We start from the raw sequence: 23,281 nt of genomic DNA on the forward strand, positions 1-23,281 counted from the left end.
TGACGCAGGGCCGGTTATCGAGATTGGCAGAGTGAAGTTTCCGATTGTTGAAGTTTTGTTGCCGGATAATTATTCCATTCACTATAATAGGTGCCGCTGAATGGAGAGTAGTCTTTATAATGCGTTGCTCAAGCGCACACCCCGAGAGTCGAAGCAGCGCCGCGTGATTTTGAGCCGGCCGTAATAGGCTACGTTGAAGAAAAGTGTAATACGTTTGTCACAATCAAGGTGCAATGCCTCGCGATGGCTTGCTTTGTATCTTCAACGAGCGTGTTGTTTTGGTTGTAGAATTCTGGTGCGATGTGTTATTATCGGTTATGACCTGAAGTAACCTCTGATTACGAAATCTGTATTATGTAAAATGTGTTTTCTGGAATCATTTTCCCTACGTGACATTCTAGAGACTTCTGTTGTTTACACTTAAATGCTGCTTGATAGAACAATGGTTCTTTATGATGTAACCTTACGTAACCTTCTCGAAGTTACTGGACTGAACAACCAACTATAAATAGTGGTGTAGTTTGTATTATGATTATTATTATTATTATTATGAGTTGATCATGAGAGTTGTGCTATGAGTTGTGGATTGGTAGTTGATGCAGAAATTATTGTTGATTGAGAGTTGAAGAAATCGAATACAAGTAGGCTAGATGAGAATTGGTGCTGATATAAATTGTGTTCGAAGAGTTATTTGAGAAGCCGTTCGTTAAAGTCCTTCAAGAAGTTAGATTATCATTCCACTAGTAGAATTATTCGACATTTAATTGACTGCTTTTCGGTTTGACCCATTAAACTACGTCATTGAACCTTTCCAAGTCTTTTTCCTGGTAAGAGATAGAAAGAAATCGTGACAACGTTGTGTAATACGTTGAAGTGCCTACGTGTAATACGTTGAAGTGCCTACCATACAAATCAGATGTGTTCGAAGTCAGGTTTTCTGGATCCTTGCTTCACTCCGACTCCAATATCTGTGACTCTAAATTCTAGTTTCATCTTTGTTTGGGAACATCAACGGTAGTCTACATATCCATGTGTCTTGAAGAGAAATTGAACTTCCAACTTGATCTGAATTGTGGACGTCCTTGATTAAGAATAGAACCTCTGTCGAAGTTGTAGGCTACTATAGGCTACGGTGTCTACTAGGCTATGTCGTTCTTAAATCCTTGGACACGTTTCAAGACAATGAAGCTGTTGTTACCTGCAATCTTATTCCGTTCAATGCAAAGGAGGATAGGCTTAGGCTACCAGGATTTTTCCGAGTAAGCTACGCGAAGACGCATGAATCCACATTCCACAATGACAATAACCTCCACGTGAGGAACGTCACAACCAAGATTTTGCCTTACCGGTAGGCTTAGGCTCCAATTGTAGGCTAAGCATCACACTTAGGTGTACTAATATTATTTGAAGGTGAAAATATTGTCAAATAATTAAGGATATGTGGAGATATTTTTGTTTGTTTGATCGGGACCTTATAATGACTTTACAAATCCGCACATCTCCAAAAAGACTCTACTCTTGCTCGAATTATTTTGGGAATATTGACTCCAAACTCCACTCCGACTTTGCGCGCAAAGTACAAACCGCAATCCAGGTTTTCTTATGGGCTACTAGGCCAATAACTTAAACTTTCCTTAACTCGTATAATGAAAAGAAAAGCATATTTTTTTAATATAAAAAATATTTTTAAATGAAAAAATAGCTGCTTGGAAAAGAAAACTACAGAAGCGCACAAAAATAATTGCCCCAAAAACAATGTATGTTAGCCGACGCTAAAAGTATCAAATGGCAAAAAAATCAAACCCCGACTTCAATCAGGAATTTTAGACTTTTTACCAAGAATTTTAAACTCCCGTTCCGCTCCAACTCTGCCGAAACCCGAGATTCTGGCTCTTCTAGCCTACTCCAAAACTCCGACTCCTGTAGATACACCTCTGATATAAGCTTTGTGGCCAGTTGCTTATTTTCCATTGTTTTAAATTGTCAATATTTGTGACCTTTATAAAACAGGTAGTATAGCGTTGACAGGGAGGTCCAGAGAGTAGGCCCACAAATGAGTCGATTTGTAGTCTCATTCGAGCTCTCAATCTTACATCCATGCTTTGAAGATGGGTACATTCTTATGGGATAGCCCCGATAGCTCAATTGGTTTGAGCGTCACTTCTGGAACGAAGAAGCTTTAAGATCTTTAAGCGGCGCTGATTCGATTCTCGGGGCGTGCGCTTGAGCAACGCACGTTAAGGAATGCCCTCCATTCAGTGGCATCTAATGGATAGCATAATTCCCCGGCAACAACACTTCAACAACCGGAAACTTCACTCTGTCAATCTCGGTGACCTGGCCCTGCGTCAGTGATTCAAAACCTTTACAAGTATGCAAAACTGCCAGGATTAAGCTCTGCAAAAAGCTTTCCCGGTCCGAGGATAAAGATTCAATCAATCAATATTTATTTATAGTTTATCAATTATTTTAACTCAGAAAAAAATTGAGACTTCATAGTCTCATCTACCTCTTTCTTATTGAGTTTGCTTCATTCTCAAAACGAAAACAAGAAACCTTGCAAATAGTTTAAAATCTATAAAACCTTTCTATCACTTGCGGCGTTGTTCGAATTTTAATTTGAATAGAGTAAAAACTTGCAGTGTAAGTGACGTAGAGAAACAAAAACATTGGACTTGATTTGTGATTGACGGTCAGCCCAGAGCATTGAGCATAAAGGGTGGTTGATGATGCGAGCAGGGTTGGAAAAAATCAAAAAAATCGGATTTTTTTGATTTAAATCGGATTTTTTTTGATTTAAATCAGATTTTTTTGATTTTTTTTATATAAAAAAGCGTCGAGTCTACTTGGGGGAAGAGATCACTTTAGTAAGATAGCAGAATTATTTTTAACCCCTTGATTGATTGAAAGGCTTTGCTTTGCAAGTGTTTAATCATTTTTATTATTACATTGTAGGCTAGCCTGTCTAGTGTCTATTGCATGGTACTACGACAGTTTATCGAAACGACAGTTTATCGAACGACAATTAATCGAACGACAGTTTATCGAAACGACAGTTAATCGAACAACAGTTTATCGAACGACAATTTACCGAACGACAGTTAATCGAAAACCTAACCACTAACCCTAACTCCTAATCCCTAACCATTATCCCCTAGCCCCTAACCCCTGAGTATTCCATTGCATATGTGCTTCATCGTTCGATAAACTGTCGTTTCAATAAACAGTCGTTTGATGAACTGTCGTTTCGATAAACAGTCGTTTCGATGAACTGTCGTTTCGATGAATTGTCGTTCGATGAACTGTCTTTCGATAAACTGTCTTTTGATAAATTGTCGCGTCACGCTATTGCACATATTTTTAAGTAGGTGTGATATGTTGCTTTATACTAAATCATAATCTGCATATCGAGATTGAGGTACGTCTCAGACTGTCATCTCACTACACTAAGATCTTTCTTTATGTTTGAGCACACATTAATTTGCTTTTTTGCTCAACTGATACATAGCCTACAACCAGACTTTTTGCAAAGAAAGTTTAACTGTGTAATATAATTATGTTACCGACGTACCATACCAAAACAATAAAAGTTCAAATGACACAAAATTGCAATTTATTTTGCATTGAAAAGTTTGTACATAAATACAAGCTCGCCAGCTTTTGCAGTGCCCAATCGATTTCGAACTTCTGATTGAAGCAGACCAAAAGTGGAAAAAACTTGCTCAAAAACTATGTTTAGTGAACAACACTGTTTGTGAACTGCCAAGTAAACTAAGTTGCCTTTCAAAACATGCATAGCCTATAGCGTTAAGTATTTAAATATAACTTTTGTATTACAGAGAAGCAGTGAAACGTTTGTTGATGTATTTATTTTTATTTTAGCAAATAAAAAATCATTTGATTTTTTTAATTGATTTTTTTGATTTTTATTGTTTGATTTAAATCATGATTTAAATCAATGATTTAAATCATTTGATTTAAATCAGCCAACCCTGGATGCGAGACATTAAGCTCAACAAGGAACTTTCAGACTTTCAGTTGAGTTGTTTTTATTTCTGACCATCACAGCGAAGGCAATACACGTCAACATAGCAGAGGTCTAGTTTCTTGTCTGAGACTGTCTTTTTCTGCATGAAGTTATTCAGAGTGTGACGTATGCAGTGGAGATCTAGCCTACACAATGCACCAGAATATTAAACAGAATTTAAAAATTGTTATGACCTGGATTGAAATCCATGTTTTCCACTACTGTACCCTTAACCTGAAGCACAAACCTAGTTGTGCATTCAAATTCAAGCCCAATTAGTGAGTGTACTGTACTAGCGGTTCATACATACCGGTAAGGACTGCAGGTACCGGTACGCCCCCAATTGCTAACGTTTTGTCAATGTTTTGCTATTGTCGGGCTGTATGATTTTGGTATTCTTCAGTTTCTGCTTGGTACGATAATTCAGTGTGTTAAATGGTATGATATTTTGTTGAAGTCAGATCGTAGTTGGGTCCAATTTGTGTTCAACCAAAGGTTGTGCTGTAAATACAATGTACGCTAGCAATTTCAGAGAAATACCAGTGTATCTAAAAAATCCGCTTGCCTTGCTCACTCAGTGCGCCACCACATTTCCAGAAATTTATTGTTGCTCCCTGAGATAAAAAAAAGGTTAAGAAACACCAGGCTAAACATACTGTACTATAGCATAAACCTAAAAAAAAGTATGTGTCATTGCATAAACTTTAAGATACATAGACTACGGTATGCTTAAAATTGAAATAATACTCAGTTTTCGGCTAATTACAAAGGACTTATTCTACCACAACACCTGGAAAAAAGTGAAAAATGTAGATCAACTAAAAATATAAGTTTGCAAAACCACATAAAATATGATACGACATAGGAGGGCTTGTCAGGACAATTAGTTGGTCAGCTATATGATGCTGAAGAAGTTAGAGACAAAGATTTATGTTGGAGCACTGCAGCTGCCAGATAATGGATCTCATAAATATTGGCTTGTACCAGGCGATCTGAAGATTTGGATTAGGTATACTGTATTGAATATACCGGAAGGCAAGGAAGCCAATCTTCATGTCCACCTTTGAGCATGTCATTATACCGGTATATCCTGCCAGACACAGCATCATTAGAACTCGTAAGCAGTATCAACCTGGAGCTATTTCAAGAGATATATACTCCAGAGTTTCGCCATTTTAAGCGTTATGCTAGGGCTCTCACCAGTCGGCTATGCACCCGTGCAGATAAAAATGTTGAAATGTGTGATTAGATTAGCCTAACATAAATTAATAAAATGATGTGATATTTGAGATTTCTTAGTTGCAGGGCTCAATGAATGGTAATCTTGCCCAGAGGTTTTGATGGTTTAGATATTTTGTAAAAGGACAAGCATCATGTAGAAAACTTATCTACAATCTGGAATTGTTCAGATGCAGGCGACAAGGATAACCGAAACAAAGATGGCGAGACTGTTGTCACAATAACTTGATGATTCCCGTCTGGACTGACAGACTAGCATATGACTAAGAGATTTAGAGGTCAAAATTTACCATAGCCACCATGTCAGGGACAAACTTAATTTAAAAGTTTACTGTTTGTTTGTGTTCATCTTGTCAGAAGATCATAGACTAAGTAAGTACCGTACTATACCTACTTCCGACTGGCAGTTATGGCTAAACTGAAGTCCAGATTAAGAACAACAGTCCTGAACAACGAACCTTATTCTGTTTTAGGTGAAATTTTGATGCTAAATATCACTGAGAAAAATTGCTTAAATGAGGTCAAATCAGGACCCTAAATAGACATTAACAAACTTAGCATTTTTTGAAAGTAAAAAAGACAAAAACAACAAAAGATATGGTCCGTGAAAGTAGTACAAAACATGCCAATGCCACAGATTCTACACAACTGTTCAACAGGTGAAAGCTTCATAATCTATTTTAAAGCAATATGATAATACAAATACAACTTTTCTTTACAAGTTTAATTTTCAAAATGTTTTACAGAAAATTTTCTAACCTTGCAAGTGTAACGTTTCAACTTACCAGTAGGCTACTAAAATCATAAATTCATTATTTCAAATTATAAAAATTATAAGTTCCCATAACAATTTATTGTACCGGTAGTTTATCTATATCAAAAAATCTGTTTAATCAGCATATTTGTTCATTATATAATACATATTGCAAAGGATGCGTATTCTGCCAGAGTAGGTATATATATAATATTTGTTGTTTGGAGACTGGAACCCTAAACCTATTAAAAAGGAATTGGTTAGCCTATACTGTAGTGTATTCATAGCACATTAATATATGTGGCCATTTTAAATGATATTTCTGGTCTTTGTATAACTCTTATTGCACTTGTGCACAGTCACCTGCACCACTACTTCACGTTTTTTTGTTCTTTGTGTCCTGTATTGCACGATTTCGGCATGCACATTTATACCGTAATAATGATTTTGCTGTATTTTACATTGGAGTCCATACTAGATTCAACGATGTGCAGCTGCCTTGCAACATGTTTGCAAGTTTTCTTAAAATGGCTTAGAATTAAGTTTTTAATCATTATTAAGTTATCAGCTAAATGATTATTAACCCTTTCAGTGCGTGTACCCGGTGTTACCGGGTATAGCAACATGTCGGTGAAATGCGTGTACCCGGTAATACCGGGTAGTCAGTTAAAACCTTGTTAAAGCTAGTTATTGACTTGCACGCGCCAGCTTGGCTTGTTTCTATGCACTAGAAGTTATTTGTAGCTGTTTAAAAACGTCAAACTTTAAAATGTCGGGGAGCAATGTGCGAGGTAGTCGATTCAATACGGAGGAAGCGGTAAGTCAGATTTTTGCTGACACAGACAGCGGGGACAATTTTGATATTGCTGATAGAGAAGTTTCGTTTCCGCATGTTGACAATGACAGCCCGGGGAGTGATTGGGAATGTGATTTGAATGATTTTTATGATTTACATTTTGACGATAGATCCATGGATGTGTCTCCTGATTATGATGAAGAGGGTGGTCTTCGTGTGAGCCTCTGGGGCCGAGGGTCTATTCTTTTACCACCTCAGATTTACGATGTTCCCGGACTACACTGGAAGGCTACTAGAGAGCAGCCAGTCTTTGGTTTCATCATCCATGACACGCAGACCTTCCACTCCATTAGATGGCTTGAAGATGGAACAGTCATTGATGATGTGGTCTGCGGTTTGTTCCTCGGCACCACAGTCACAGGAGGAGGAAGAGGCCATTCCCTGTTGGTGCATGGTTGAGCGGAAAAGCCCGACGCCAGTTCGAAGACGGTTGAGGCGCACCCATGCCTGTCTTGGTAGCCTTAGGCCGATGGGCGTGTGTCGGCGTCGGGGCTGAACGAATAGTCTGGTGGCGCTTGACTTCTATTCAGAACTCCATTTATGGTCCGCCCAAGTAGCCGCATTTATGGTCCGCCCAAGTTTGCCCTGACTGTCCAAGCCAGCCAGGCCTGCATGCAGATAAAGATTGTTTTAGGGTTTACCACATAAAATTGGATTACTCTGTAGCTGCACCCAGGGCCGGCTTTAGCTGATGGGGAGCCGGAGGCACTTTTAGATCGGGGGGGCCCCGTGCAAAAATTTTTTTAGCTCCGTCGGCGCGAAAAACCACCTCTACGTGTACAGTAGCAGTAATCCAGCACTGCACTGCACAGTATTTTGCAGAAACTTCAAAGACCGAAAAAAAAATAATAACACAAAATTACATTTTTTTCTACGTCGGGGTCCCTTCAAAAGGGGGGCCCGGGGCACCTACACCCTCTGCCCCCTCCCTAAATCCGGGCCTGGCTGCACCTGATGAAAAAAACAGAGATTCATTAGACGTATAGCCTACGAGTAAATGTCTAAATTTTGCTCTCACCAAACTCAACAGCCTGAAGTTTGTACTGTGAAAGAAAGCAAAAACATTTATTGAAAAGCATTAGCCTATGTGATAGAAGACTACAATCACTATGTAGCCTACAAACTATAACTATTTTTCAATGTAGGCTATCTTTCATTTTTTACATGGTATTCTATGGTTCTTTTTGTCCGTTTTGTTTATTTTTATCCATTTTCAGTGAACAACAAGACATTCCAACAACATTTTACTAAAAAAAAACTTTTTTTTACAGTTTTTCTAAAAATTGAAGCACCTAAAATGGCTGCCACGAAGTCACGTGACAATCTATCTGTAAAATTTTAAAATTTTCCTTTTTTTTATTAGTTCAACCTTTTTTAAAATCTAAAACACAAAAAAAATTTTCAAAAAGCTCTAATAAGAGCTTATTTTTTTCACATTCATTATGAAATGCATATTTTTTTCTAAATTTTTTTTTTTTATATTATTACTTTTTTTACCAGTTTCATTTTTTAAATGTTATTCAGTAATTGATTTTTTTCGTTTTGTGTATCTTTATCCATATTTAGTAAGAAAAAAGACTTTCTAACTACATTTCATTACAAAAAAAAAACGTTTTCTTCACAATTTCACAAAAATGAAAAAATCCAAAATGGCTGCCATGACGTCACGTGACAATCTAACTGCGCAAAACTCTAAAATTTTGCCTGTTTTTATTAGTCCAACCTTTTTTAAAAACAAATACACAAAAGAAATTTTCAAAAAAGCTCTTGTAGTACTTTTTGCACATTCATTTGAAAATGCATATTTTTTCCTAAAAAAGGGCTTAGCACAGGAACTAGACATACCTATAGCAGCGAAAGGGTTAATACATCTTGTATCAAACAATAAGTGCTATTAATATTGCTAAAAAGTACTCAATGCTAAGCAAAAAAGCCAAACAGAGCGGATTACATCAAAAGCAGATATTATTCACTATCACAACAGCCTGTTTCACCTATATTAGGATCATCAGAAGGTTCTTTTTGAATAAGAAGAATCTTCTGATGATCCTAATATAGGTAAAACAGACTTTTACTATAATATCTCTCAATTATAAATGATTTTCAAGTTTCATTACACAATTGTGCAAGTGTTAATTAGGATGGTTTGTGAAACTTTTGTGAAGAAGATGGATGATTAAGGCATAGGTTAACAATTTTCATAGCTTATTAATTCTTACTGAAATTAATAATGTATGATCATTATCTTTTAGATTCATTCAAGCTCAAACTTGTCAGCAGACTTTTACCACATTTCTGGATTTATGCAAAGCAATTGGTCTTTCATACCCACCCTCTCCATCTTCTTTGTCAGCTATTTCATCTGACCACAACACATTTTATCCTCGTTTGAAGAAAAAGCTCTCATCTTCTTGGAAAGCCCAGGCATTATGGGCCAAATTGGACAAACGCTTTTTTGGGAAAGAATATTTTGTGAACCAAAAGGGTCAAAAACCTGGTGCCCAAAGAGCTGGTTCAAATATGAAGGTAAAGCTTATGCCTTGTTTTCATGACAAACATTTTTCAACTTTTGTGACGTTTAACACTCGAGTTTTCATAGAAAGCTTTTTTTCATCCTTTGTGAAGTTTAACACTCGAGTTTTACAGTGTTATTGTCAATGCTAAAAAAAATGTGTGATTGGTTGTTGATCAGGACTCTAAGCTCCTTTATTTTTCCGGCCTTCAACCAAAATAAAAAACTATCAAAAATTTGCATTTTTAAACATCCGCTAAGTGATATCTTACTTTTGCGTTTACTCAGGTAAGAACAACGCAAATAAGGCCCTGAAACATATTTGCAATTGTTTTTAAACACACTTCTTCCCAAGTAGGTGTAGGTAGTACTGTAGTAGTCTTCGAGGTTTTACTGGTCGACGCTGAAGACTTTTTGCAAAACTTTTATCAGCAATATTTCTCGCCGGCGATAAGAGATTTTGCCTTGTTATGTGAAGAAATGTTGCGAAGGCAAGTGACGAGAAAAAAGTTTTACGTCCAAACGTGGGTTGACAAATAAGTTTGAAATACGAACGCGAATGGAGAAAAAAAAGTTTCAAATACCAACAGAGCAGCCTTCAAAATTAGCCTACTTTTATTGCGGCAAAATCATTGCCTAGGTAACATTACAAATTGCTAAATGGCGTTGGTAATTACTGAAGTAAAAATTTTGAACACGTGTTTATGCCGTAATTCAAACTGCATTTTCATATTTAATAATTGTCTAACTGTAAAAGCTTATACCAATATGCAAAGCTCATGACACAAAATAACGGCATTTTGGAAAATAATGGTCAGTTGGTCACTGCTCAGTAAGCAAAAATTGCTGTTTGTTTTTAGCGATCAATTAGCGTCGGCACTCGGCGCGCTTTTGCCGACGCAAATTCATGTTTTGTTCGATTAGTGTGGCATTTGCGTCAGCAATTGCCGACGCCAAATTTAAAGACTAACGGAGTGGAGAAATGTTGGCTTGTAGAAGCCGGCGACCAAACATGACCTATCGGCACGGGTCTGCTACTATTCGGCGAGTCCGATTCGACTACTCCGATTCGGCGAGAGCCTTTTTCGGCAAGTGCCCTATTTGGCGAGTTTTTGAAATTTTATTTTTGAAAGGGAATTATCGGGTACCGTAGCCTAATTATAATTGCCGTTTTTACATCGTTAAACGTTGAAATCGTGCAGAAAGGAATAAAAATAAAATGTTTGAACTATTAAATTAAAATTTGTTATGTCAGTTTAGTTGAGTTGTTTTTATTTCTGACCATCATATCAAAAACAATACACGTCAACATAGCAAAGGTAGAAGCGACAAAACGCGAACGTTAAAACGTGCTTCAATTCGTCATGTCCGTTCAGTTGTTTTTATTTTTGATCATGATATCAAAAACAATTCACGTCAACATAGCAAAGGTGTAGAAAAAGGTAGAAGTGACAAAACACGAACGTTAAAACGTGCTTGTGACCGAAGTAAGTTATTGAGTTGAAAGAAATTTGGCACGGTCGCAACACCTTCAGAAAAATTTAAGAAATGAAGGGAAAATAAAAAAAAGAAAATGTTACAAAAAAAAATCATGTTTAATGTCTATAAGTTAGTACTTTTGAATAGTTAAAATGATTAGTTTGGATCAACAAATGTGTGGCCAACAGCTTGGATTGAAAGGAAATTATCGGGTACCGTAGCCTAGTTATCCCGACCAGCAGAAATTGCCGTTTTTACATCGTTTTAACGTCGCTAAACGTTGAAATCGTGTAGAAAAGAGAACTTTGCTGACTAGGATACGTTGAAACTGGGAAACATTCACAGAAGCCCTTCGATTTGTTCCAAGAACCCATTTAGCCTAACAGTTCATTTGTACATTGATTCAACGTCTGAATACATTATCTTAAAAATGCATAATCTTAAAAATGCAACGTATCGAAGGGTTTCTGTGAATGTTTCTCAGTTTCAACGCAGACTATAAAACTCGTGTTTTTTTCCGGCAGCCATCGTGGCCTACCGAGAGCTCCTTCTCGGCGGCCAAATCTGCGTGCTTGGAGGCCAAAATACAATAACGATAGCACAAGTAAATAGCATTAAACTTGCAACAATGTTAAAATGTGAAGAAGGGGTGTTCTTCCCGGCCATCAGCACAAGGCTGATCTCTCGCTAGTACAGCGAGCAGCAGTAACGCTTCGCTAACCATAACGGTGTAGCTTCCACGCTAGCCATAAAGACCTCCAATAAACGATAAGTTTCTGGGCAGCCGATTGTAGCATCGAATAGACAGCGATAGACACGTGTTTCGCCCACGAGGCTGGGCTCATCAGTATCGCACCGTATTCTTGCCACTTGGGTAATCGACCGCCGCTTTACCAATCAGTTTAACTCTTATCCTTGTGGAAAGAAAAGAGCCAACAAAACCAGCAAGTGCCAGGGGTAGGACATGTGAAGAAGGGGTGTTCTTCCCGGCCATCAGCACAAGGCTGATCACTCGCTAGTACAGTGAGCAGCAGTAACGCTTCGCTAACCATAACGGTGTAGCTTCCACGCTAGCCATAAAGACCTCCAATAAACGATAAGTTTCTGGGCAGCCGATTGTAGCATCGAATGTTAAAATGATCACTTAGCGTTGTTGAAGTCTGGGCGACGTCCTGCAATAGAATCGTTGTACCACGCATTAAATGCTTTATCGGGATTGTAATCCGGTATTGCGGGACCATCTAACGACCCTAAGTTGTTTTCACTGCTCGCAGCTCAGTAAATTGTTTCAACTGCATACTGCCTTTCATAGAACCTGACCATTTATTCCGTTATGATGTCACCATTGAGGGTGTGAAGTCACTAACCCACAGCGTTCTCAACTATGAAGACACGTGTTTTACCCACGGATGTCAACTCACCTAGTTCTCCTTTTTAACAATGATTCAATGTCCGACAACATTGAATCGATATAAAAACGACAATATTGCCAGCCGATGTAAATTAGCACTTCGGATTAACACTTCGTTAAAATAAACATCGGGAATTGCAAACAAGACTTACAGTGCTGGTGATCGCAGCTGGATATATTCAATACAACAGTAGTGACTATGATGCGCTGACCTAATTCTGCGTCACTCTTTGATACTACATATTTTCGACATTTAATCCACGATCATTCTATTGCGAAATTAAATAATTGGCTAGAAGAAACCGGCGGCCAAACTTGGCCGACGGAGGAGGTAGCACAGGCGGTCATTCAAGCACTACTTAGCGGCCATGGCCGCCGGCTGCTTTAAGGCTTGCAACGTATCCTAGTCATGAAAGTTCTCTTTTCTACACGATTTCAACGTTTAGCGACGTTAAAACGATAGGCCACACATTTGGTTAGCCTTTTCATCCTGTTACTACAATGTAAAAATGAACTGTTAGGCTAACTGGGTTCTTGGAACATATTTTTGCTGGTAGGGATAACTAGGCTACGGTACCCGATAATTTCCTTTCAATCCAAGCTGTAGGTCACACATTTGTTGATCTAAACTAATCATTTTAACTATTCAAAAGTACTAACTTATAGATATAAACATGATTTTTTTTTGTAACATTTTCTTTTTTTATTTTCCTTTCACATCTTAAATTTTTCTGAAGGTGTTGCGACCGTGCCAAATTTCTTTCAACTCAATAACTTACTTCGGTCACAAGCACGTTTTAACGTTCGTGTTTTGTCGCTTCTACCTTAAAAACAACTAAACGGACATGACGAATTCAAGCACGTTTTAGTGTTCGCGTTTTGTCGCTTCTACCTTTGCAATGTTGACGTGTATTGTTTTTGATATGATGGTCAGAAATAAAAACAACTGAACTGACATGACGAATTTTCAATTTAATAGTTCAAACATTTATTTTTATTCCATTCTGCACGTTCAGCGACGTTAAAACGATGTGAAAACAGTTAGGCTACGGTACTCGATAATTCCCTTTCAAAAATAAAATTTCAAAAACTCGCCGAAAAAGGCTGTCGCCGAATGGGGAACTCGCCGAATCGGACTCGCCGAAACGGGCCATTCCGACCGGCACAGTAGCTTCGGACGCAATTTAACGGTTGAAATTCGTTAAATTTGCAATGTGATGCTTATTTTTAGTTGCCCTGTTTAAATGAAATTATGACATCTGAAGCATCATTTTTACTCAATTGTATGAAGTCCATTTCTATGTTTTCTATATTTGTGAATGAGCTTGACCATATGGGTCTCAGTTTAACTTGATTAGGCTACTTTATTATATTTATGCGAAAACAGAGGCCACGGCCCACGAGCTGAAATAAACAAAAAGAAATCAAATACGCCTACTTTAAAAGTTCTCTTTATGTCACAATGTTGTATCGAAGCTGAATAAATATGGATTATAAAATCATAATTTATTTTAGGTTGTTGTGATTGGTGCCGGACCATGTGGTTTGAGAACAGCAGTGGAGATGGCCTGTTTAGGAGCAAAGGTTGTGGTGCTGGAGAAACGAGACAGTTTCTCTAGAAATAACGTGTTACATTTGTGGCCATTCATCATTACCGATCTTAAGGTATCCCTTGGTTTGAAGCCTGAATAATTTTCTTTGTTCAAAATAATGTTGATTTGATAGTAACATGCTTATTAAGTTGATGGTGTAAGAAAGTAAAGCATTTTTCCAGTTAAAAAAAAACATTTTTTTACATTTATTTGACGTTAAATCGATGGAAAAGGCTGGATTTTACAAGTTTGATTATGAATAGAAAGAAGTGGAGAGTAGGCTGCCACACTAGATTTATATACTAATTCTAGTATATTATTGAGCTTATTTTGTTTGAAAAAGATTATATACAAAATCAGAAACTTGTTCAATGTATATTATGATCATGGAAACTGCGCGTGACATACAGAAGCGCTAACTTTAGTCATGTTGCAAGAATTCATGTGGAGATCGAGCGATTTTAGAAAAATTGTAGTGACAATGAGCCTTGTATAAAATATGACTGTTTTTTTTTATAAAATATGGCTGTGATTTTAGGCACTTGGAGCCAAAAAGCTGTATGGTCGATTTTGTGCAGGAGCTATCGACCACATTTCAATTCGCCAGTTGCAGCTCATTTTACTTAAACTTTCCCTAATGCTTGGAGTTGAAATCATTCTTAACATCTCGTTTGACGCTTTGATACCTCCAACAGAATTTGTTGACAAAAACCGTAGTGACGTGAGAGGTAAAGCATATTTTTGTCTCTTCTGTTTGACAAAGACTGGTTTAACATACTTTTCTTCAATTGTGGATTGTGAACATATTAATGAACCAATGCCAAGTATTTCAGTTTAATCGAATGTATCATCTAATGCCACCGTCACTACGTACTAACATTTGTAATACTTGTTTCCCAAGCCTTATTCAATATGGTGATATTAATCCTTTTTACGACCATTGCGATAAACCGGTTGTGTTTTGAAAGCTCTTTAATTCGTCCTTTCATCGTGCGTTGTATGAACAATCCGAGCTGAGCTTTTAACGGCATTGATTGCTCAATGCGATTGCACAAACAGACATTTCCTGAAGAAATAAGACGGCGTTGCTTATTCTTTCAAATATGACGTGTACCAAGTCACGTTGAATTATGAGCTGTCCCTATTTAAAGATATCGCACTAACTGTTTGCTTGCCTTATACCGCTGTTGATTGAGTATGCATTATTTAGGTAAAGATAGTCATTTATGTTCAATTAGGGTGGCTCTTATTTGGCAAAAAATGAAAAAAATTTGAATTTTGTGTGGGACACCCTTTGAAAAGGTGAGGTTGTCAGAAAAAATAACTCCTGCAAAAAAATTTTTGACTTTGAAATTGATTTAGAGGTGGCCCTCCCCCCCTAAAGTTTTGCGCCCTCCTCCCAAATACCAAATCTGCATATCTCAAAAACTGTTTGAGCTAAAGATACGGTTTTTGTGTCAAAAGATGCAGAAAGCATGATTTCCTATCTGCTTTCTGAACAGTGATTGCGTCTATCTTGATTAGAAAAGCAGTTATTTAGAAAAAACCTGTTTTCGGTATTCTAGCACAAAACAGTGCTAAACAAGTATTGTGGCCCAAGCTATTCAATAAACAAAATTCATAAACTAACCTGTAAAACTGGTAAAGTAATAAACGAAATAAGTATTCCTAAACTTTTATGCATTCATGAATAGCTAAAATGCCCGTTTTTTGTCATATTCCTTGAAGAAACTCCTGAGTGTGGAATCTGCTTTCAAGCTTCAGGTGCTATGCATTGCACTTGTTGGAAGGCGAAGGCGATTTATGCAAAAGCTTGGTCTGCATTTATGGTATCTGTCTGAAGAAATGGTTGAACTAGCCTTGTTTGACTCTCGATTGTCTGTGGAAAGTAACAAGGTAATGGTGGCAACCATGTTAAATGAAACAGCAGAACGTCCACCAAGGAGACGAAGCATCAAAGTAGATGCGTTTCTTAGCAATAAGGGTCTAGAACAGTATTGCACCTCTAATTCAAAATGGCTTCAGCTGTTGGGTGAAGATGAAGCAATAATTAGACTTTCAAAGGATCCTGCTCATTGGACTGAAGATGGTGCATTTATTCAAGCTTTACACATGGCGAAGGGACTTTCAGTAGTCAATGACAGAGCAGAGAGAGGAGTTGCTCTCAGTCTAATCCCGGATTTTAACAAACTCTCAACTGAAGATGAGTACCAACTTCAGTTTCTTTTGCAAGTTGTTACTGAACACAGGAAACTGTTGAATCCAAATTCCAACAAGAACAATATTGTCGATTCTTCTTTGTTTAAACCTTCTTTGTTACTCCAGGGGTCAAGGGGCTCTATCTTTTACCACCCTTGGGCAGTGCCGATGTGGTTTAGATGCTTGAGCAGGTGTCGAGTAGCAATTGCATTGATTCGTCATCCAGTTCAAGCAGACCACGCACACCATTTGGCGCAGTTACAGATGGTGTGGTCTGTGGTTTGTTCCTCTATGCCACACTCACAGATTGCGGATGGAGCCATCCCCAATTTGTGCATGTTTGAGCGGAATAGTCTGACTCCAGTAGCCCAGCACGCAGGCGGTTGTGCCACACCCAGGCCTTCCTTGGCAAATTATGCATTCTGGTTGGATGGGGGCTGGTGTCGGAGATAAAACTTTAGAGCCTTGAGGAGTTCTTCTTCCTCTCTGAGCTCTATTTGTTGTCCTCCCAGGTAGCCGCGCTGATGGATTGGTTTTCAGCGGTTTTCATCAGGAGTTGTGCGTGCGTCACATACAAATGGGTGTCTCGATTTCAGTTGGCGAGGATGCTCGATTGCTCGCTCACAGACTTGTAGAGACTTGAGTGGAGCAAGTGGTTGGGGTTCGTAATGCCGAGAAAGAGACAGGATGGCTTCTTCGCGACAAAACTCAGCTGGTTGGTTGCCTGCAAGGACAGGGAAATTGTCCGATTGTGTACAATGTGTAGGTTGCAGACATCCTGTCACGATACGCAAGGCAATATGTAAAATATTGTCGATAATATCGCTTCTTGCAGTACTGACCAGAATTACATTTTGAAATGAATATCGTTACCAGTGTTCCCTCTAAGGTGCAAAAATTAAGAAAAAAAAACGAAATTTTGTAGACGGTTTCGTGGTCACAAAAAAGGTTGTAAAATCAAGATTTGGTCAAATGCGTTTTTTCTAAATAACTGCTTTTCTACTCAAGATAGATGCATTCAATGTTCAGAAAGCAGATAGAAAACCATGTTTTCTGCATCTTTTAACACAAAAATCATATCTCTAGCTCAAGTGGTTTTCGAGATACGCAGATTTGGTATTTCGAGAGAGGGCACAGAACTTTAGGGGGGGAGGGCCACCTCTAAATCAACTTCAAATTTAAAAAAAATTTGCAAGAGTTATTTTTTCTGACAACCTCACCATTTGAAAGGGTGTCCCATGCAAAATTCAAAAACTCAATTTTAAGAGCCACCCTAATGTTCATTGTTCAGTGTCACCTTTCATAACTAAAACAAAAAATGTGATGTTTTTACAAAGTATATACGTACCTTTCCTTAATAATAATATTAAAATATCCTTAATTTTGTGTCTTGTTGCGTCAGTTCTTCAGGTAGGCTATAAAAGTTCATTGTGTAAAATTTACTTTTGGCTACCAGCACAGTTATTTAGAATTTCTCAATTATATAGCGCTTGGTAACCATTGTTTTACTTACTGTGTATCTATATTTTACATCAAAAGCTACCGCTTATACTTCGACTGGTTGCAATAATTTTAAGACTGAAGATGACAGTTGTGCAACAGTTAGGGAATTACCATCAGAGAAGGTTTTTTTCAAAAACTTGCCGCTTCATTGCCTACAGCCCTCGAAGAGAGGAACAAACCTGATTATGAAGTTTTTAAACGATAAAAAAATGTATAAATTCTCAAATAGAATTAACATCCGCATACCAGGATGATTATGACTATATTTTATTTTTTTGCTGCTTGCTAACAATTGAATTGTGCATTTAGGGTGGACTGCTGCTGTAAAACCTTCCAACCATCCAGTATCCAAGTTTCAGTTTGACGTTGTGATCGGTGCTGATGGAAAGCGTAACACTCTGCAAGGCGAGTTGATACAAACATCACAGCGATGTAAAAAGTTTGTTGTATTGGTTAATTTGAAACGGTTCCTGTACATATTTTCTTGTTAAATTCAAACAAACTTTCTCGGAACATTAGGCTATGCTATGCATGTAGTTGCAATATCTTTTTCTTTCAGGTTTTAAAAGAAAAGAATTCAGAGGAAAACTAGCCATAGGATTAACTGTCAATTTCATAAATCGCAACACCACTGCAGAAGCAAAGGTTGAAGAGATTAGTGGTGTGGCGTACATCTTCAATCAAGAGTTTTTTAAGGTGAGCTTGTATGGTTTGGTGATATACATTTGTAATTAGCTCTGTGACCAAGTGGTTCGTTTTCTACCGCTGTAAAACAATTGTACAGAATACATAAGAAGTAGTAAATTTACGAAAAACCTTAAATCAACTGAAGTTAAATAGCGACTTCATTATGATTGTTACAAAGATCGAGTTGGCGTCTATAAAACCGATGCATTAGAATACACGATTTCAATTGTAATTTCCACCAGCTCATGTAATTTCCACCCAGCATTTTCTAGCATCTAATGCCGTTGTAGTTACAGCGGTGATCTGTAGACTGAGTATTATGCCTTATGGGCGTCTGACGGCCATTCAAAGGTGGTACGGTTTGACAAAAGCACATATCTTACAAAGGTAGACTTCCGGCACATGTAATCTAAATTTTTAACCACCCAGCATAAGCCTGGAACTCTGGATATAACACAAACAAAAAATTATAGACTGCGGAAGCTATTGGCGGAAAATTAGCATCATTTAAAGGCGTTTGTGTGGCTTGTTGGGCTGTGTTGTTATTGTCAAAATAATATTTCAACCATTGAAAGTCTTACTGGAAACTAAAGAAATCGAATTCCATACGTATGGTAAAATAGACTCGTTTGCGCAACTTCTCATAAATCTACATTGCGATTGCAGTCAATGGGATCTCATTTTATGTCTGCAGTAAACAATAAGTTTATGGCATAAGTTGCTTACAAATTTTGTGAGCTCAATTTCATCCACTTAGTCCAGCAAAAGTGGACCGTTTTTATATGTTGATTTTTTTATTGGTACAACCTCTGCAGACGTTAATTTTAACGCCTGCTAACGTTGTGTCAATATAAAAAGGACCATTTTTTTAGCTGGAAAGTTGAAAATTTTCTAGCAATCCATTGAGGCTTGTCGATTTATCGCATTATATGCTATGTCACTTCACGCCATGATGCTGTAAATCTTCTTTTGTTGTATGAAAAAAAATTGGCAATTTGCAGCCATACTTTCCATTTTCACATGGTTTCAACATCCGCAGACTAGACATCTGTGTGGTGGAACTTTTGGTATTTTCATTGTTTTGCTATTTGACCAGATCTAAGAATACATCAAATCCAAAACAAAAAAAGTTATTGCTTTATTGCATCATATTTCACTGACTTTAAGTTGCTTGTCTTCTAGCGCATTCAAGACTCTTTCCAGGCAGCGTATCAATCCGTTTTTACATTGATTCAACCTCTACAGACTTTGAATCAATGCAAAAACGGACTGATTTGCTGCCTGGGTTGTTTACAGCCAGACTTCTAATAAAAACCAGTCTTCCATGATATTTCCTCAAATCGAAAGTTGCAGGTATTCTACTCCTTCGATTTCTTTTCATTGGTTTTTGCTTAAAAAATGCGTCAAAGTTTGAACTTCTTACCACATTTTTTGCAGAACTTGCAGAGCGAAACTGGCATTGATCTGGAAAATATCGTTTATTACAAAGGGGAAACCCATTATTTCGTCATGACTGCTAAAAAGCATAGTCTGGTGGCTAAAGGCGTTCTTAAACAGGTTAGATTATAAAACCACTGGTTGATAGTTTATCCAACAACCTCACTGCTTTGTTGACTTTTTTTAGGTTCTCAAACGTTGAATCAATATAAAAACAAGTGCTTTCTTAGCTGGGTCTGCTACTATTCGGTGAGTCCGATTCGGTGAGTTCCTAACCTCTAACCCCCAACCCTATAACGGCAATGATAATTAGGCTACGGTACCCGATAATTTAAAAAAAAATTGAAAAAAAATCACCGAATAGGGATCGGACTCACCGAATCGGGCCATTCCTTTCTTAGCTGGCTAAGTTTTTCCTAGTTTTATAGCGAAACGTTATTGTTTTGTACTCCCAGTATAAAGACATAGACTTTTCATATGTAGGCTACTAGACATAAAAGACACGTAACTTGAAATGTTTCTTAATTCTTTCTATTCAATTGTATCAGTCAACAGAATAATTTTTTTTTACCATGCTGTTTGTTAGATGTCGTAGCTAAAAGCACATATGTATGGTTTATTCTGAGTTCTATCATAATTGCGTTTTTCAAAAGATGCGGCCACATTTACAAACTTCACACCACCAGTTCGTGAATAAAAAGTAGTTTTTCTAATTTTATATAATGCTTATCAAATAAGAATTTCAAACTTTTGCGGCCAAAAATAACCACATGTTTTTCTCCCATACCCAGGATTATGACGACACGGCCAGGCTGCTTTCGTACAAGAACGTAGACAGGCAGGCTATGATGACGTACGCTAGAGAGGCTGCAGATTTCTCCACTCACCATCAGCTGCCCACTGTGGACTTCGCAATTAACCAGTATGGGGAACCAGATATTGCTCTGTTCGACTTCACCTGCATGTAGGTTGCTTTGTTTTGCAAGTTGAATCATTAACCTTGCTTGGAATGCTTGCAGTTGCAAGCATTGTTGAAAAGTGCGATGATATTCTGATTGCTGTGTTTGCGGTGTGCTGAAACTAACACCATTGCTGTATCGGTTTCTGTGGCCATGTCCTCGTTAAACACTACAAGTTCAACAGAATTAAATACATTTTCCATAAGCGATTATTTTGATCACTTCATGTTCATTCTTACTGAGTTTCATTCTGTCCCCTGTTACAGTTAGTTTCGTAACATTATTTTTTTTTTGATAAACTAAATATATATAATACAAATAGAGGATTGAAAGAGCCTGATGGGAAAGATCTTAATCGCCAATGTCTGTATCAGGCACATAATCATCATTTTTGCCATCCTTCTCATAAATATCTACTTGTTTACGATAATGATTATAAGCATTTTCCGTTAAGTGAATTTGTTTTGCTTTGCTTTCATGGTTTTTTATTCCTCATATAAGGTACGCGTCTGAAAATGCGGCTTTGTTTCGCGAGGTTAAAGGTCACAAGCTATTGTCATGCTTGGTTGGAGACAGTCTGCTTGAAGTAAGTCTTACAACTTTCACTTGAAAGAAAAGTACTTCAACTCAATGTTATTTGTGACTTACAAATAGTTCCTAGGTTCCCAAACCACACTTGGACAACTAGATAATTCTAGTTGTCCAATTCGATAAATTAGAGCGAAATGTCGGTAATTCTAATTTAATTCGGTAAAAACTTGTTTGCTCTAGTTGTAGTTCTTATCCAATCTCAAGTTTTGCTAAAATTTTTAGTTTGTCCAACAGTATTTTTTGCCAAATGTAAGGATACTGCGCTCTTATCAACGTTATACAAAGAAAATGCAATAAAACGATCAAGATCAAAGTGTCATTCCATCCCTTGAGCAGCAAAGTCATAAAAAATTCAATGAAATCGTCAATTCACTGACGTTACAATGTATATTATGATTATGACGTAAGTAGTTTTGGCGCTGTGATGGTGGAATGACACTTTGATCCGAGTTGCCACATTGGCGTTTTTATCCAACTAAAAAAAGATATGTGACAACTGACAAAACTCTAATTCTAATCCTAGTATAATTTGTGAAAGCTTAAATTACTCTAATAATAATTCTAATCTAATTTCGGAAAACTACAAAAGTTCTAGTTGTCCAAGTCTGTCTCAGACAGCAATTTAGTCATTTTTTTACATTAATTAAACGTCTGCAGACGTTAAATCAATAAAAAAATGACGGATTTGCGGTCTGGGTTGGTTACAAATTGTTCATTTAAATAGTTGTCAAAAGTTTGATTTTGATTTGTTTGAAATTACCTTCACTCTGGGAGTGCAATTTCCAAATACGTAATAAGGTTATAAAATAACACGTCTTGAAACCTTTCAGCAATTTGTCCCAAAATCGTAAACATTAAAAAAACTCATTTAAAAACATTACAATTTTCCTTCAGTTTCACCGCTTGAAAAACACTAATTGAGAAATAGGCATTCAGCCTTAACCCTATTCGTACCAAGCTACTTTTAAGCCCAATTAGCCAACCAAAAGGATGGCCATATTGGACTCACGCCATTATTTTGCAATGTCTGTTATATATACATGACGGGCAAGTTCGACGAAATGTGCATGATGTAATATTATATCCATTGATGCATACTGTACAAGTTTGATGATTGAGTTTTTACCATAAAGAATAAAGAAAAAATTTGAGAAATTGGTTTAAATTCAAGGTGTCCTCAAGTTGTACTTTTAACAAAAGTAGTCTCAATTTTGAGTAGGGTAAAGTGGTCGTGATGAAAATGATGTTAACTTGCTCAGTAAAAAAGTTTTAATGTTTTGTGAAGTTATGGTTATGTGGGCTTTGTTGAATTTCATTTCACCTTGCTTTCATCGTCATGTTTACAGCTCATTGTAAAAAAGAACCATGATTGTGACAAAGTGTGATTCACCGTTTGACGCCGTTTCGTAGCTTTGCTTTCATTTCTCTCAGCACAATCTTTAAAACTTTGATCTTTTACTTCATGCTGAACATGTTTAGATATTAAATCAATCTTTAAACAATGGGATTTTTTTTTACTAAATTTGAACATACAGAAACAGGAACCAGGATTTCATTTCGCATGATGTTTATTTTGTAAGTTGTGGAATTCCAATTTTCTTAGTGTTTTTTTGTTGTTAAATTTTAACTTTGTTAAAAGTTCGTTGAATTGATTCCGAAAATAAACAAAAAAAATGCTACGTCATGTTTTCTCAATTTGTACTAAAGCTTTGAAGCATTCCAGATAAGGAAGTTCATGGTGACTAAATTCCCTTTTTATGCTTTAGCCTTTCTGGCCAATGGGCACTGGGTGTGCTCGAGGTTTTCTTGCTGCTTTCGATGCTGTGTGGATGACAAGGCAGTGGGCTACGAGACAGGTCGACAGAAGCTCTTCTGGTACGCTTGTGAACGATATTTGCAAACTTTTGCTCGTTTTTCGTCTTAGCGCATGTTAACAGCTGAAGACCAGGGCACTGCACAAGCAATTACATTGCTCCTGTTAGAACGTACCTCTCTTGACGCACTACGATTTCATTCCAGGCTCATTTATTGATTT

The 23,281-nt window shown here is 37.3% G+C and overlaps 1 protein-coding gene across 1 annotated transcript in view; it reads left to right on the forward strand.

Annotated features, from left to right (window-relative positions):
* Positions 1-5,793: 5,793 nt before the first annotated feature.
* Positions 5,794-23,281, forward strand: part of LOC145771347 (protein-methionine sulfoxide oxidase mical3b-like) — a 41,548-nt gene continuing 24,060 nt past the window's right edge. The window contains exons 1-10 of the mRNA XM_082583097.1: positions 5,794-5,925; positions 9,129-9,402; positions 13,794-13,943; positions 14,409-14,598; positions 17,882-17,977; positions 18,132-18,268; positions 19,697-19,816; positions 20,488-20,660; positions 21,157-21,241; positions 23,013-23,121. Of these exons, the coding sequence (XP_082439223.1) occupies positions 5,864-5,925; positions 9,129-9,402; positions 13,794-13,943; positions 14,409-14,598; positions 17,882-17,977; positions 18,132-18,268; positions 19,697-19,816; positions 20,488-20,660; positions 21,157-21,241; positions 23,013-23,121 (1,396 nt within the window). The 5' untranslated portion in view covers positions 5,794-5,863. The remainder of the gene's footprint in view (positions 5,926-9,128; positions 9,403-13,793; positions 13,944-14,408; positions 14,599-17,881; positions 17,978-18,131; positions 18,269-19,696; positions 19,817-20,487; positions 20,661-21,156; positions 21,242-23,012; positions 23,122-23,281) is intronic.

Source organism: Aplidium turbinatum, chromosome 5 (genome assembly GCF_918807975.1).
Source record: "Aplidium turbinatum chromosome 5, kaAplTurb1.1, whole genome shotgun sequence".
NCBI lineage: Eukaryota > Metazoa > Chordata > Ascidiacea > Aplousobranchia > Polyclinidae > Aplidium > Aplidium turbinatum.